At 39.2% G+C, this 15,971-nt stretch overlaps 1 protein-coding gene across 2 annotated transcripts; it reads left to right on the top strand.

The window, feature by feature from the left end:
* The first annotated feature begins 62 nt into the window (after window positions 1-62).
* FASTKD2 (FAST kinase domains 2) lies at window positions 63-15,418 on the top strand. 2 transcript variants are annotated; one of them, XM_072813320.1, is made up of 13 exons: window positions 63-255; window positions 536-670; window positions 994-1,779; window positions 3,902-4,005; window positions 4,690-4,798; window positions 5,302-5,425; window positions 5,688-5,827; window positions 6,924-7,096; window positions 10,936-11,099; window positions 12,091-12,300; window positions 12,716-12,794; window positions 14,102-14,216; window positions 15,222-15,418. In XM_072813320.1, the coding sequence occupies exons 3-13, from the start codon at window positions 1,093-1,095 to the stop codon at window positions 15,339-15,341; spliced, it is 2,025 nt and encodes a 674-aa protein (XP_072669421.1). In that variant the 5' UTR covers window positions 63-255; window positions 536-670; window positions 994-1,092; the 3' UTR covers window positions 15,342-15,418. The 2 variants fall into 2 exon arrangements, with proteins under 2 accessions (XP_072669421.1, XP_072669422.1); XM_072813321.1 differs by having other exon boundaries at window positions 63-364.
* The last annotated feature ends 553 nt before the right edge of the window (window positions 15,419-15,971 follow it).

Genomic DNA, 15,971 nt, shown 5'->3' with positions numbered 1-15,971 from the left:
GCCGAGCAAGCCTCTCCTACCGCCGGGAACGTAAGCTTTTTGACCTCGGAAGGATCCGTAAAATCTCGCGATACGCGCGGCTCGCGGGGGGAGCTGTCATGGCTGCGCCGGTATAGAACCACGGGGTTCTGACCTCAGGAGAGTGGGCTTCGAGCCCAGGCGGAGCAGTTGGTGGTGCTACGCGCTGTAGATTCTTGACTTCTGGAGGAGGGTCGAACGAGTTGCTTGGGGCTTGACTTTAGCGGTGGGTTAATGGTAGGTGGCCCAGCTGCGAAAAGACTGGCTCCTAACCCTTGAGGAGCTCTGGCGATACTGGCTGAGTGTGTCCCCTCCCCAGCGCAGGCCGCATGCGACTGTCCCTTTGGTGAGTCGCTTCCTCTCCTCAGCGTTCTACTTGTCTCAGTCCCTGTCCTTTACAGTCCGGGGTCGGCCGTTGCTAAGTCTTCGTGTTAGAGTATCCGTCAGCCGTCCGAACTTTTTCATGGACGACATCACCAAAGCGGTGGTACCATGAAATCCCTCCCTTTCTTCATAGGAAACCGTGTGGGAACACTTTTCATGAGAAATTTCACTTACTTATTTTTTAAACTCCCGACGGTCGACCGCAAACTTACCTGGCTTCTCAAAGACAGTTTCTACATTGTGGGAGAAGTGGAGGAGGCCCGCATTGGTAAAGTAGTTTTACCGTTTTCATCTTTATTATTTTAAATATTTTGTTCATTTATTCCTGAGAGAGAGAGAGAGAGGGAGGGAGGCAGAGGGGCAGGCTCCACGCAGGGATCCCGACGTGGGTGGGACTCGATCCCGGGTCTCCAGGATCACGCCCTGGGCCAAAGGCAGGCGTTAAGCCGCTGAGCCCCCCAGGGATGCCCCCGTTTTAATCTTTAATGTCGCCATAGGTTCCCACTTTTGTGTGCGTTAAATTGATTTCGTTTCTTAAAATAAAAGTCTTGCTTTGATTTCTTATGTCTTTTATAACTCCTTCCCCTACAGGAAAACAGCGGGCATGCCTTCTCTTTCACTCCTACAAGTGTCATTTGTGTTAGGTAGACTACTTTAAAGGGATTTGAAAGTACTGGAGTGGATAGCACAATGACTAACAGAGCGGGTTCCTTTTTACGGAACCTCAGTAAGTTAGTTCCAACAAGCAGAACTAGGAGGCTGGGATTTTCCAGACCAAAAATTGTCCATTCAAACTGGAACCCAAGAAACCTTCTCTTCGGTGACTTCGATAATAGAGTGCAGTCATCTGTTAGATACCTCTTTCAGGACGCCTTGTCAGGAGATAATTTTCAGGGCATAGGCCCTGAAATAGTCCATACAGTCAACAGACTGCTTTGTCCCAGAAGACTGTCCTTTGATTCAAAACATTCTGTCTCTGATAACGAATTGAAGAAGATAAACTTTCGTCATGAGGCCTCCAATGAAGATGTGCTCACCAAGGAAACAAAACCATCCCCTGTCAGCCTTAGAAAACTGTCTCAGGAGTGTAGTTCTCTGAGTGATGTGCTAGACATATTTTCAGAAGGACCTACTTTCCCCAGTAGTAACTATTTTTCAGCAATGTGGACAGTCGCCAAAAGGATGTCTGAGGACCAGAGGCGCGTTGAAAAGCAGCTGATGTTTAACCACCCTGCGTTTCATCAGCTGTGTGAACATACGTTGAGGGAAGCCAAGATCATGCACTATGATCACGTACTGTTCAGTCTTCATGCCATAGTGAAGCTTGGAATTCCTCAGAACACTCTGCTGGTACAGACTTTGCTGAGGGTGGCCCAGGTAAAATCCGAAGGAGACTTAAATGTCGTTTTACTCAGTTTGGCACACCTTGAACCAGTGAGGGGAAATAAAGATATATTTCCTCCTTGGAAGAGATGATCAGGGGAGTGGGTAGTTTATATTTATTTCTGCATATAGATGATTTAAGGACCCTAAGTTAACCGGGTCTTTCCTTTCCTTTGCTATGGAAATTGATGAAAGCTCACACCATTTTTCTTTGCCAGAGTTGACTAATAGTAATATACTAACATGAGGAGAGATACAAAATATATAAGGAAAGGTTGGTTAGTTGAAGGTAGGAGAGGAGGGTAGTGGAGAGAACTAATATTTATTGAGTACCTACACTTACTTAGTCCTCTCCATAGCCCTGCAAGGTCGAAGTTTATCTCAGTTTGGCAGATGAAGAAACAGACTTAGTGATGTTAAACAACTTGGCTAAGGTCAAACAGTTAGTGGATTCATTTATTCATACACAAAATGTATATTTGGTGTCAGTTATGTATCAGTTACTACATTTGTCACTAGAGACATATAGGAGACATGATTCTTATAATGTAGTGGGAAGGACAGGTATTTTGTAGGCAATTACAAAAATAACCAACATTCACTTAATAAGTCATATATTTACCATATAGGCACTGAGCAGAGCCCAAGGGAATATAATTATGAACAAAATAATGGCCACCGAGTGCTTTCGATGCATGAAAGAAAAATAGAGTCTTGTAAGAGTGTATTAACAGACTTCCAACTTAGGAGAAGGCCTTCATGATGAGAAGAGACCGGAGTAGGATACAGGATTAGTGTTTGAGGCAGAGATAATATGTATATAGTTTGAAAACAGAATTGGTCATATAATCCTCAGTGTAGCCTTTAAAACAGATACTGCTTTCATCTTACTAATTAGGAAATTGAGGCTTAAATGACCTGCCCAAGGTTACCTTTCTGTTAACGTCACTATTTGTAGTGATGTCAGTGGGCTGGGTGAATTAACAAATGCCCAGTTTATGGAAGAACAAGGATTCAAGCTCAGCAGGAGATAATATCTAAGTTGAATCCAGGCAGTGAGTAGCAGTTTGTGAGTTGCAAGATCGATAGTGAAGGGAATAATATCTGAGGCAGAGGATTTGCCCGTTTATCCAGAAGAAAAGTTTGGCAAGTTTAGGGAACGGAAAGTAGTTCAGTGGTGCTGAAGTATATAGACTGTTGTGGGTTGTGTTTGAGGGAGTAGGGAGGAAATTGTGTAATTATGGTTGAGGAGCAGGGGTTATGGGTATAGTGTGGCAAGACATGAGGCTGGAAATGGGGGGATTAAATCATAAAGAACCTTTTATACCTGCATAAGGAGTTTGGAATTTCCTATTGGCAATGGGGATCTATTGAGGTATTATAAGCAAAGGATTGACATGTTCAAATTTATATTTTAGATCACTGTATGAGTGGAAAATGGACTGGAAGAAAGATGAAATTGGGTAGAGGAGCCACTTTTGGTTTCAAACAAGGGAGTCAGGGTCCTGTTTGATCTCACTAAAGTACCAGATATGATGAAGAAATGATAGCTCATTGAAGTAATTATTTACTTTTTAAGTGTGGACATCTCAGACTTCTAAACTCAGTGATCAGAATTAAATAATTTTTAGATTTTTTGAGAGGGATCTCACATATAGTTCTATCCTATTATAGAATTCAAGAATTATGTTATTAAGTATATGAGAGTTTTTAACTTTTTATGTTATTGTGATTTCTAAATGTCACAATTCATTAAGAATGAATTTTTATTTGTGTGGGTGTTTAAACCACATAATATATCCATGTTTATTTGGTAGATTTTGTTCCCTATGTAGTTAAAAGTGATAGTAATGGGGGAAAAAAGTGATGGTAATGGTAAATTGTAAAAAAAAAAAAAAAAAGTGTTGATAACGTAAAAGTATATATTGGTTATTTGGAAAATTCACTACATATGACGTTTTATTTCTCAAAGATGTTGTTTATTGTGGGCTGACTATGAATTACTGGTTTGATATTTAGTCATTTAATTGAGAGCTTCAGTTCAGTGTTTTGCTTAGGTGAGGTGGTCTACCACGGGCTTGTCATCTGCAGTGTTTTTGTAATTATATTTCAATAGGAACGTATCAATGAGTGTGATGAGAAATGTCTTTCAGTTTTGTCAGCCGTTTTAGAGGCAATGAAGCCATGTAAGAATGTGGACGTTCTTCGAGCAGGCTTGCGGTGAGTACTGTCTCTGCTTTCTTCATGTGGCATTCTCTATTCCTTTTATATCTCAAATCAAAAACCAATATGAAAGCCGGCCTGCCTTATTTGGATGGGGAGAGACTGTTGGTTGTTATAGTCTTTGATGCCTTATTAAACTTAAAACCTTGCTTCTAGATCAAGTAAAGTTAGAAATAATGCTTCTTTTATACTCTACCATAAAAAAAAGTGTGGGTAACATTGAATTCAAAATTGATCTTATAACATAGAACCGATGGGGGCTGGGAGAGAATTGGCATGTATTCAGCTCATAATAGTTATTTGGGCATCTGAGGAGGAAACATTCTGCTGACCGGGCCCAAAAAGGAGCTTAAATTTTGTAATTTATAAAATTGATGCAACCGATCTAATGTCATAAGTCAGTGAGAATAATATTTAATTTCCTTGTTCATTGACTGTACATTGGGATATTTTATTATAATGTCTTGATGTGTTTTGTTTATTCATGATGGCAAAATAATGTGAGAGGAAATAGTGCTAGACTGGTCCTAGTTCTTTAACTACTTATGCTCCCTTGGGCAGGTAGGTTATTTCTGTCGGCTTCATCTGCCTTGCCTCAAAGTAGGAGCTGGACCAAATAACTTCTAAAATAATTTTTCTGGTTTTTGGATCCTGGGATTGTGGTATTGTATCTAATTACAGATTACTTGTTGATCAGAAAGTCTGGAAAATAGAACGTGTCTTTACATTACAAGCTGTGATAAAATGTGTTGGAAAAGATGCGCCAGTTGGTCTTAAAAGGAAACTGGAGGTAAACAGATTTTGAATTTTCTCTAGTGGGTAAGATTTGAAAAAAAAAATTCTTATGACCTGCTATCAGTTCCTAAAGTCAGGTTTTAGAAAGATGTTGCGTTTTGGGGTTCAGTTTTGCTAAAGAGAAGTAAGAGAAGTAGACTTATATCTATTTGTATATATAAACATATATATATATATATATATATATATTTTTTTTTTTTTTTTTAAGATTGGTTTATTTGTTTGAGAGAGCTCATGCACGTGCAAGTGAGAGGAAGGGCAGAGGGAGAGGATCTTGAAGCAGACTCCCCACTGGGCATGGAGCACCACATGGGGCTTGGGATCATGACCTGATCCCACACCAAGACCTGGACACTTAACCCACTGAGACACTCAGGCGCTCCTATTTATATTAATATGTATATTCAACTTGGTATCTATTTGAGTCATTTTGCTCAAACTTTATCCCTTTTAATTTACTTCGCCACAAATTATAAATTAAACTTTGTTTTTCTTTAGATGAAAGCCTTGAGAGAATTAGACAGATTTTCTGATTTGAATAGCCAGAACATGTTTGAGGCATTAGCTGCCATGAATCACCGCTCTGTTATACTTCTGAATGAATGCAGTAAGACGGTCATAGGTAAGGGGAATTTTTAGCATCCCACCTACTGTTCTGGACTATATTTGTTTTGTTTGTTAAAAGCTTCACTGTTATACAAACAAAAACTAATGATATGATTAGATCTAAATGTTATTTTTGCCTATATTTTTTGTTTTTGTCTTTTACAAAATATAGTGCAATATTTCTCTCAAGAAACAAACATATTGAGTGTAGATATCTTGGATTTTACATTCAAAGCCATCTGGTAATTTTTGTTTGTTTATTTAATTCATTCTTAAAGGTAATATCCATGGATGTCCTGTTAAAGTATTGATCACCATATTGCAGTCTTGCAGAGACCTCCAGTACCGTAATTTAAATCTTTTTAAGGCAATAGCAGATTATGTGGCTACAACTATTGATATCTGGAAGTTAAAACAAGTAAGTTTGTTAACAGGTTAGAATAAGCCCCAGAAGCTTTCAAGAAGCATATCAATTCATTTAACATTCTGGGTATTTCTCTATCAGCTTTAGAGCAGTTAAAGAGACCAAAATATTCCAATGTTGAATTGACTTTTGAAAAATTAGCTCCTTATCACATCTTTCTGAAAGAAAAATAAAGTTGTCTGAAGTTTGTACTGTTTTGCAAAGTATTTTTTGGTACTTTTGATAGTTAAGATTATTTCTGTCTTTCTACTTTTTCTTTTTTAGACTTAGAATAATAAAAATGCATGATGACAGGCTTATGCTTTTTGAAGAATAATATGTCATTGCTTAATGATCATGTCTATCTTCTACTTGTGGAAGTTGTCTTGTTTCTTCCGGAGTAAGAATCTTTAAATTTGGGGCTGTGTTAGTAATATAATCATCTAATGAAGCCTGTGGTTAAAAACTACTTTTTGTAATGAGGCAGTAGTAATTGTGTTCGATCACTAGGTTCCCTTTACTTTGGAGGGTAAGGGGCTTATTGAATTTGTTGTGGAAATCGGCTTTGGAAAGAGAAATACTAATAGTGAGAAGTTCCAAGAAGGAAATGAGAAGTGAACGGGAAATTTTAATTTAATCATAGTATATTTCATCTCTGTTCTCATTTGTACAACTACATATTGAATAGAGAAAATTTTGAGTTCTCTCTTAACACGTTGCAAATGTAGGAAGTGTCTAGGTTTGGAAGAGGGAATAGTTCAAAACTGAGTTGGTCATTTTGAAAAACCTCAGAAAGGGTATATTTAAAGTAATTTTCAGATCTGTTGCATGCAAAGCATTATAGGAAAGGATTTATTTTTTAAATGAAATGGAAATATGGAAACCATTGTATGCTCTGTTTCTCAGTTTATAAAAAGAGATTGCTTATTAACTTAATGACTGATTCAAGATTTACTGGAACAGATTTTGTGAGGAAAAGAGAATTATTTCTTTTTAGGGAATATTCATCTGGACAATTCTATTGTTGTTTCAATTTTTTGAGATCTAAGAAAATTACTGGTAGCATTCCATAATTTTAAAAAGTTTTCTGTCCCCTCATTCTTTTTTAAAGGTTCTCTTTCTCCTCATTTTATTTGAAAACCTTGGCTATCGACATACTGATTTGATGGACTTGTTCATGAAGAAAGTGATAGATGATCCTGGCTCTCTAAACATGAGGAGCATTCTTTCTATTCTTCATGTGTATTCTTCTCTCAATCACTTCTACAAAAGCCAGACCCCAAAGTATGTACCTCTTCTTTTTTAATTTTTTTAATTGCCATATAACATACTTCAAAAAAAAGGTTACATACCATCATAAGCTTAGTGCATTATTACAAGTGAACACACCCATGGCCATCATCAGTATCGAGAAATAAGATGTAATATTCTTAATTTGTGAAGTTATTATTGGTGATTTTTTTTTGTCTTGCTTGTTTCTTTGTTCTTTATGATGTATTTGTTAATTCAGCATAGGAATCTTCATCTCAAACTCTCCTAGCTTATTCCTTCAGTTCCTGAGTTCATAGTTCAGTTTTGACCATGACTATTCATTTGGTCCCAAGCTACTGCTTTCTATCATTTTCATTTTTAACCACACCCATGCATTTCTGTTATTAAATACAGCAGTTCCTCAGACATACTGAGCTCTTCATACCTCTGCTTCCCACCCAGAACATCAATTCTCCCTCTGTAAATCAGTTTGGGTTCACTAAAAAAAAAATGTATATAATATGTCTTTTTTTTAGAGGAGTGATTAAAAGCACAGACTTTGGAGACACATTGCTTAGGTTTGAATCCCAGCTCTGCCATTCATTAGCTACTTAACTTTTGGCAAGTTACTAATTTGGGCTTCAGTTTCTTCATCTGTTAAATTGGGATAAGAAATAAGAGTTATTTCAAAAAAAAAAAAAAAAAGAAAGAAGAGTTGTTTCTAATCACAGTGAGTTGTTATGAGGATTAAATGGGTTGATATGTATAAAAGAATTCCAAAAAAAAAAAAAAAAATTCCAATGTAGGCCACAGGGTGCCAGGCACAACGTAGGCCAGTTCCAAGGGTCTAGGTGGCAAGAGTTGCAGGCCATCCATTTGCCATCAGGTAAGTGACTTGACCCAGCGGCTTTCTGTCCATGTGGTTTTCTGTCAGGATTCAGATTTCCAAAACAGGAAATCCGAATGGCTGAGTTTGGGTCACCCGCCCGTCCCTCTGGAGCACATAACCCCAGAAATGGTGCTGGGCCAACTGGAAGGCAGCTGCCCACTGGACCCTCTGTTGTACTGAAAAACTCAGTTCGTGCTACATTTCCTGTGCCTTTCCTGCTTATCGCCGTCAGAGCTTCTGTGCTTGTCACATCTTATATGAAGCTCTGGTGGGGCCCTGACACAGAGCTGTGATTATTCGTCAGGAAGCCTGGCTCTGCTTCTCAGTTGGAAAGCTCTCTAGAGTTAGACCTAGGTTCTTGTGATTCTGAACTTAGCCTAAGACCTGGCATAGAATAAAGAGTGAAAAGTATTCCCCAAAGTCTGTCTTCCTCTACTCCCTTGAATTGGTTTTCTTAAGAGGCTGCCTCCTATGTATCTCCGGCACCTCGTGGACACTGTCAAGCTGAGTGGTAACTAAAACTCCAGAAACAGCTGCACGTGTTCCATGGTATTAGGAGATCAAACGCTGGGTGGTTAGGGAGTTTTCCAGCTCACTGTGGGCATCCCAAGAGACTACCTGTTCCACCTTGTTACACCATGTTCCCTGTTTGTCTAGTCTACTTAAGGAGGTACATCTTGGACTTCCAGAGGAAGGCAATCAATGGAGGTACCAAATGAATGCTCTAGGGAAGAGAAAGGATGATGGTGTCTTTGGCTGCAGTGGCAGAGATTTGAGAAGTGGGCTAACTCAGAGCATTTGGGAAGTTGACTAGAAGAGAGTGGTAGAAAATTTGGCTTAGCACATTGTATATCCACATGTGGTACATTCATCATTTTATTTATGTGGTGGCCTCTGAGAAAGAGAGTGTGTTAAATCCAGAGTGCATTCCTGGGTTTGAAACCCAAGAAAGAAAACATTTAACATTTAAGCTGTCATTTTAGGCCTTTGGTTTCTTCTTGATCTATACTTATCACCATATAGATAATTGCAGATTTGCATTTCTGGTCCTCAGTGTGCTCCTAAACTCCCGAATTTCTGTGGCTTGCGTGGGGTCACCATACATCTTCCTTTTCCTCTCTTCTTGCTGCTTCTCCTCCCTCCCCTCCTCCATCATTTATTTACCATTTACTGAAAACTATGTGAAATGAGTTTTTAAACCACCTTATTAAGGTATGATAAACATATAAAAAGCTGTATATGTTTAATGTACTCAACTTAGTGTGCATCATTATTCTTGATTAATCCTTTTCTACTAACATTCTCCTCTTTGAGTCTTCCTTATGTAAGTTTGTTTTTAAACAATCTGTACACCCAACATAGGACTTGAACTCAGAACCCCGAGATCAAGTCACACACCCCACCAGCTGAGCCAGCCAGGCACCCCACCACACTATCCTTTTTACCAGGATTCTGTGTAATGGATAAGGTAGACATGAATTTTGGCAAAGACAGCATGAAAATTGGAGTGATAGATTTTATACAGCATGTATGGCAATAGAGGATGTGCCAGGATGCAAGCCTGGTGATGAGGAGTTTCAGGATGAACACCAAGCAGTGCTGCCTGGAGGAGGTGGTACCTAAGCAGATCTTAAAAGGTGGAGAAATAGGAGGTAATCTTAGGAAGCTAAGCAGGAAAGAAGATTGTGAGCAGAAGGGACACTATATTCAAGTCAGGGAGGAAAGAAACAGAACATGTGCAGGTAAGGACACACAATTGGGTGTGCAAAAGCATGACATACAGGAGTGGGATGAGATCGGAGAGGTGATTACCACCCACTCAGGTTCCAGATGTGGTCATCTGCAGCCCATCCTTTCTTGCCTCACTGCTGTCCCTTGGACCTGTTCCCTTCTCCCCACCCCATAGTAACCCCTGCAGTCCTGCTTAGCCTGCCACAGCCTCCCACTCCCTCCCTCCCCCATCTGCTGCTGCCCCTGGGACCTCCCAGCTGATCTGAGGCCCTTTTCTGTACAGCCGCATTGTGCATAAGGCTTGCTCCAGGGCATACTTGCCTTCTCTGTAAGAATCACTGCTTTGTGCCTTAGCCTCGCCAGCTGCTGACAACAGCACAGATAGTGTCCGTTTGCAAGCCTCCCCTTTCTTTGCTCAGTTTCAGATAATCTTCCCTTTTCCCATCTTTTCCACTCAGTGAAATTCTCCTTGTCCCCAAAGCTGCTCTATCTACCTCCTTTCCTATGTGCTATCGCAGTACTTTGTATATCGTCATTTTTTTTCTTACATAATGATCAATAGCTTATGTCCTAAGACTGACTGACCTGGGTTCAGAACCTGTCTGTGCCATTTATTACCAGTGTCACCCTGGTAAAATGACCCCGCCTAATTTGATTTTTCCTCTCTTCATGCTTAACTGCTTTGCCATAATGTATAACATTAGTTTTTTGTGGTAGGATTAACTTTACGGTTCTTTTAACTCAGTGTTGATAGCTAGATTATTTTTATTGGTTATAAAACTGTGGTAGTGTTCCAGACCTTATAGACATACTCATGGTAAAAGTCAAGAGAATGGTTAAAAGGCTCTGGAGCCTGACAACTTGGATTCCAGCACTGTCTCTGTTATTTCATGGTAGTTTGTTTTTGGAGAAGTTCCTCAACTTCTCTGAACCTGTTTATTCATTTTTATTATGAGATTAATAATACCTACCCCATCAAGTTTTAATAGTAACTAAATGAGTTAAAGCCTATGAAATATTTACTCTGTGCAAGACATGTAGTGGTAGCTAAGTAACATTTATTGAGCATATATATTTATTCTGAGGTAGCCACCTGACCTGACAGACATGCGAGTACTCACTGCCAGCCTGATTTTCTTACTTCCTTTCTTTGGGCTCCTTAAAGCCATTGGTTCTCTGGTACTTTATCTCCCTACCACAGCCTTGTCTTCTGTTTATATTTGAAAGCTGACTTTTCTTTGTTTCCCTGAAGGTTCCAAGAAGTTATGACTAGCTCTCTGACTGGTTATCTTCACCACATCTCTTCTGAAAATCTACTGAACGCTGTGTGTTCGTTTTGCTTGATGAACCATTTTCCCATGGCCCTTATTAACCCACTTCTCCAAAAGGACGTCATCAATGAGCTGCTGGTATCAGGTACAGTGTCAGTGTACAGTGGTGCCCAAAATAAGGCAGTCCTGCTAGCTAGCTACCTTGTGATTCGGAATGGGGTCATAGTCGAAGTAGAGTTAGTTAAAATGTGCAGAGCAGATGCTACTCAGGAAAGGATGCAAAATGATGAAGTTAGAGGTCAGTGCCTCAAACAGGAAACCTACACAGCCTCCTTTAATGACAGACCTTAGGTGTAGAAGGCAAGGATCAGAAACACATCTCCGTTGTTCCTTTTATTTACACTGTCTGCACCTGTGCAAAGGCTACATATTCACGGTGTTCTGTATGCCTTGATCAGAGGTGTTTGTACTTCCTAATCCTTATATGTCACGTTTGGAGCCCAGTTCAGTCAGCTTTTGCAGCCCTAATCACTTTGTGACTCTTGGCCTATGGGGAGGACACAAGCTCTTAGATCAAGCAGTCAAATAGTTCCCAAAGTAGTTAACTTATTTACTCCTGGGACGAAGTTAATTGTTGATTTTTGGTCTTTAGTATTAAAGAAAAGCAATATTCAGCTAGATATACAAAATTCAGTAATGTGTCTGAGAATAGAGAAGTTTAAATTCCTTTAAAAACAATGTTAGGAAATTCCAAAATCAAATTGTGAAAAAGAAACAGTAACACATCCTGATTTTTTAAGCAGTCACAGTGGGGGAATCAGTCTTAATCCCAGAAAACATGGATTCGAGTCCCAACTTTGCCTTTGTTTAATCATGAGGCATTTGAACTTTCCTGGGCATTGCTCATCATTCAGTGAAGAGTTTAGACTATAAATCTCCTCAAAAGATCTTTTAAACTGTAAAACATTTTCAAATACCAGGCACCAATTTAGATACTGTGGGAACTAGGGGGACACAGAGAGATTTCTCCTGATAAACAGATCATCAGGAATTTAGGTGCATTAATAACAGTGTTTTAAGTGTGGCGTTAATGTTTCTTCTTAACTCTATGTGTATTTTCTTTCTCCTTTTTTTAGATGACACTGAGAGGAATGCTCACAAGCTTCGTATTTTGGCTGCTTGCCTAAAACTTGATATTTCTTGTCACATGGACATAGACTTAGAACTGTTACCGCCACCGTCCACACCATTATATCCACATGAGAAGGTGACAGATGCGCTAAGAAGCCTTCTGGGAGAAGGATGCTTTTCAAAAAATACACAGTTGCCACATAATTATTGTATCGGTATGGGACTTTATGTGATTTTCCTCTATGGTATTTTATTTATTTTCATTTATTTCACACAAATATGAGTCCATGGTAGGTTAGTGGAGCGTTATGGCTCTGAAGCTGGACTGCCAGGTTTGGATTCTTGCTCTGTACGTACTAGTGCTGTGTTTGCAAGGCTCTTGCCTCCATCCCCCTGACCCTAAAATAGCAGTAAACATAGTGTCCACCTCCTAGGGTTTCTGTGATGAATAAGTGAGATGATGCATATAAATGATATAAATGATGCATATAAAATCCAGATTGGAGTCTGGCACATGGTAAGCTCATCATATGTTTTGTCTGATGCCATTATCATTGTTGGTAGTGATAGTTACATTTTGAAACAAAATCACTTTGAGGGATGTTTGAAAAATTAATTTTTTTCTTTCAGATTTTGAAGTCAGAATGGATATTAACAGAAGTCAAGTGCTTCCATTTTCCAGCGTGGTAACTTCTGCAGATATTCGAAGGTTACTGACATATATTCATTTGCTGAGTTTCTGAATTTAATTCTCATAGACTTCGTGTTAGATAGCAGTAACAGTACTAAGACCTTCTATTTGTGTAGAGCTTGTGATGTACCAAGGGACTTTGCAACCATTAATCTACTGCTTAGGTGTAAACACAAGCATTCGTTAGTGGACTGGAGTTGAGCCATGTAATGAAATAGGCAATTTTTACAAATTAGGTTTTAAAGCCGAGTAGTACAATAAAGCAGCGTTAACATAATTGAAACTCTCAGTGCAGATGCTTCGGGTCACGTTGCACACACCCTGTGTTTAGTCAGTCTTTGTGGAAAGGCCCTGCTAGGCCCTTCAGGGCACACAAAGATGAGGAAGACATGGATCGTGACCCCAAGGAACTTCTATCCCCATTGCTTCATAGGACATGCACATAAATACAGTAGTGTGAGGTAGAGAAAGGAAATCTGTAGGGATTCACACTTTATCTGCTCATCCTTGCCCTTTCTCTTCCAACTCTGTACCCTTTACCCTTTTCTGAGTCCATCCAGCTTGTTCCTTGGCCATCTTCTTCACTGTGATTTCCCTATACTTGTTAGCCATCTTCCCTGAGAGAAAGGCTTTTTCTCTGACCTCTGTGAAAGAGAATGTTTCTTTTTTGGGTACTCCACTGTTTGAGCCTAATAATACAGTAGCTCTCAGCCTAAAGTACTGAGAAGAAGTAAGGAATAGGAGCATTCCTAAAAAAATAAAATTTCTTTTATGTTATCTCACATAACAGCCAAAGTATACGGGAAGACAGGAAGGATACAAATGCCTTTTTTTTTTCTCCAACCGGCTTAATCTTTCCAAAAGGTCAAGAACAATGAAAAAAACGAATTACACCTTCCAAGTTGTGGTACACATACAGATGTTATCTTTTTAACAGTCTGGCCTTTCTCTTAGTGTTTTTTTTTTTTTCTTTGTATTTGTTCTCTTCATTCTGGTTTTTAAATGCTTCTCTCTCCAGGAGACAATATGTAGAAGGAGAGCATTTGCCATTTGGTTTATCTACATCAGTACTTCTAGTAGCATAAATAATTATATTTATAGCAGAGACTAACACTGCATAGGAAAGCCTTAAAATGCTTACAGTGCTGTACTGGAGTATTTGCAGAGGTAAGTAATGAGGTAGAGGATGGTGACAACTGTGGTCAGCAGAGAACTTGAATTTGAAATCTCCAAAGAACAGGAAATGCAGCATGAGTGTAGATGTAATCTCACTCCTTTTGTGCACTTTCGGTAACGGGTCTCCTTTTGTGCACTTTCATTTTCAGGGTAGCTATACTGTGTGTTCCTAGATCTGCATACTGCTTGGATTTAGGCCACCCCAAAGGATTCCTTGCCATGAAAATGCGACATTTGAAAATAATGGGTTTTCATGTAATCTTGGTAAGAAAAAAATGCAAACAAAATACTTTTCAGTTACTGATGTCCATTCTGCTGGGGATATTGTGGTTGAGCTTGGTTACTAGGACCCTAGAGGAATTGTCAGCAGTACTGGAATAAGTACTTTAGTTATTTCTTATTTAGAAAAGAACATTTCTGTGCATGATGTGGTTTCTACTCAACTGGTAACTATTATTTACCAGGAATTTTATAAACACTATGTTTGATCAACTTTATTCTTTTTTGTTAAGAGGAAAAATATAAAAAATACATTTTCTTATTTAATTTAAGACCTATGACATCATATTCAATTTCCAGAGTTTCTTGAACAAAGGAAGAAAAGATGTGAATTTAAGCGTTGTTTTCATGGACCGATGTGAGGCTCGTAGGATGTTTGTCTCCAGGAAAAGCTGGATGGGCATGAGAGGAGACAGCTTCCTCTTCCCTCCCACAGCTCATTTTGATTCTGAGCTCCACAGTTTTGCTTGGCCAGCCTCTTCACATGTCTCTCCTGTATGGAGCAAGAACCTTATGAATAAGCTTATATATATTAATGTTGGAAACTATCTACATGCCACTCAGTTGGTCCTGCACATAATGTGAAGCGTAAACATTCTCATCTTCATTTGGTGCTTTCGTATCCAAGCATGGATTATGTACAAATTACTGAGGTTAAGATGGCATGTTTTTCTTAATGGGCTGCTACTTAAGACTTTTTTCCCCATAATGGATATCATATAAATTCTCAGGAAGATTATCCCAAGAAATGAGTTTTTGTGCCCTTTAGAAAACCTTTAAAGTTTTTAGAATTTTCACTGGTAGAGCTTTCTTCAACCCTAGCATATAGTCTTCCTAAGCCTTTAAAATATGAGTAATTACAAGATAACGCTTGTGTTAAAAAAAAACATTTGCCTCGATGTTACTTTGATATGCGTGGATCTCAAAACTAGTTTTTATTTTACATGTCGTCTTCTTGCAAACTGATAATTTTCCCCTTTCTTTGGCAAGGTCCCTAATTGGGAGGTGGAAAGGCTGGAGATGAAGGATGTAGTCACATTTTTGAAGACCAAACTCTACTCAACCGAAGCCTTTTTTACTGCTGGTGTAAATCTACAAAGCACGTGTTAAAGTGAAAGTAGCCTTTTCGTATTAGCAGACATAAGTTTGTAAAATAAGTTTAATAAAGACTACAATTCAGTTGTCAATAGACTTTACCTGACTGCTCACCATGGCGGAAAGTGTCACTTTAGTTCACTGTTAAAATAAATTTTAAGAGTGGAAGAAATATTGTTATTGGCATTTTAGAAAGTGACTCCAAAAGGGTCACTTTTCCAACGATACCTGTTCCCTCTGGGGCCCAGATACTTGACAGATTCATGGGCTGTACGTTTTACTTTTGCTTCTTAGCCTTGATCCATTGAACACTGGCTTCTCAGTTGTGTGGGCTGCAGCTAAGTTGGCTTGGGTGGTCCTTGTCTTCAGAACCTGCACATCTGCACTCTTGCTTTAAGCCGTTCTAGGACTCAAGCATTTGCCACATGGCACTTGGACTGGGTGCTCAAATGGCAGAATGTGTAAGAAATAATGAGGTAGCATGTGCAAAGTGGCTGTGGGTCAGATGCCTGCGTTTGTAACAGGCATTCTAGGTGGAAGTGGTTCGTGGGCCACACTGAGAGATACATGGAGGAGACTGTGCAGAGATGGCAAGGAGTCCAAATTTACTAAACCTGATAGGCTGTGGGCTGCTTACACATAACT

The sequence above is a fragment of the Canis lupus genome, chromosome 36, assembly GCF_048164855.1.
Source record: "Canis lupus baileyi chromosome 36, mCanLup2.hap1, whole genome shotgun sequence".
Taxonomy (NCBI): domain Eukaryota; kingdom Metazoa; phylum Chordata; class Mammalia; order Carnivora; family Canidae; genus Canis; species Canis lupus.
This window is presented reverse-complemented; position numbering and strand designations above follow the sequence as displayed.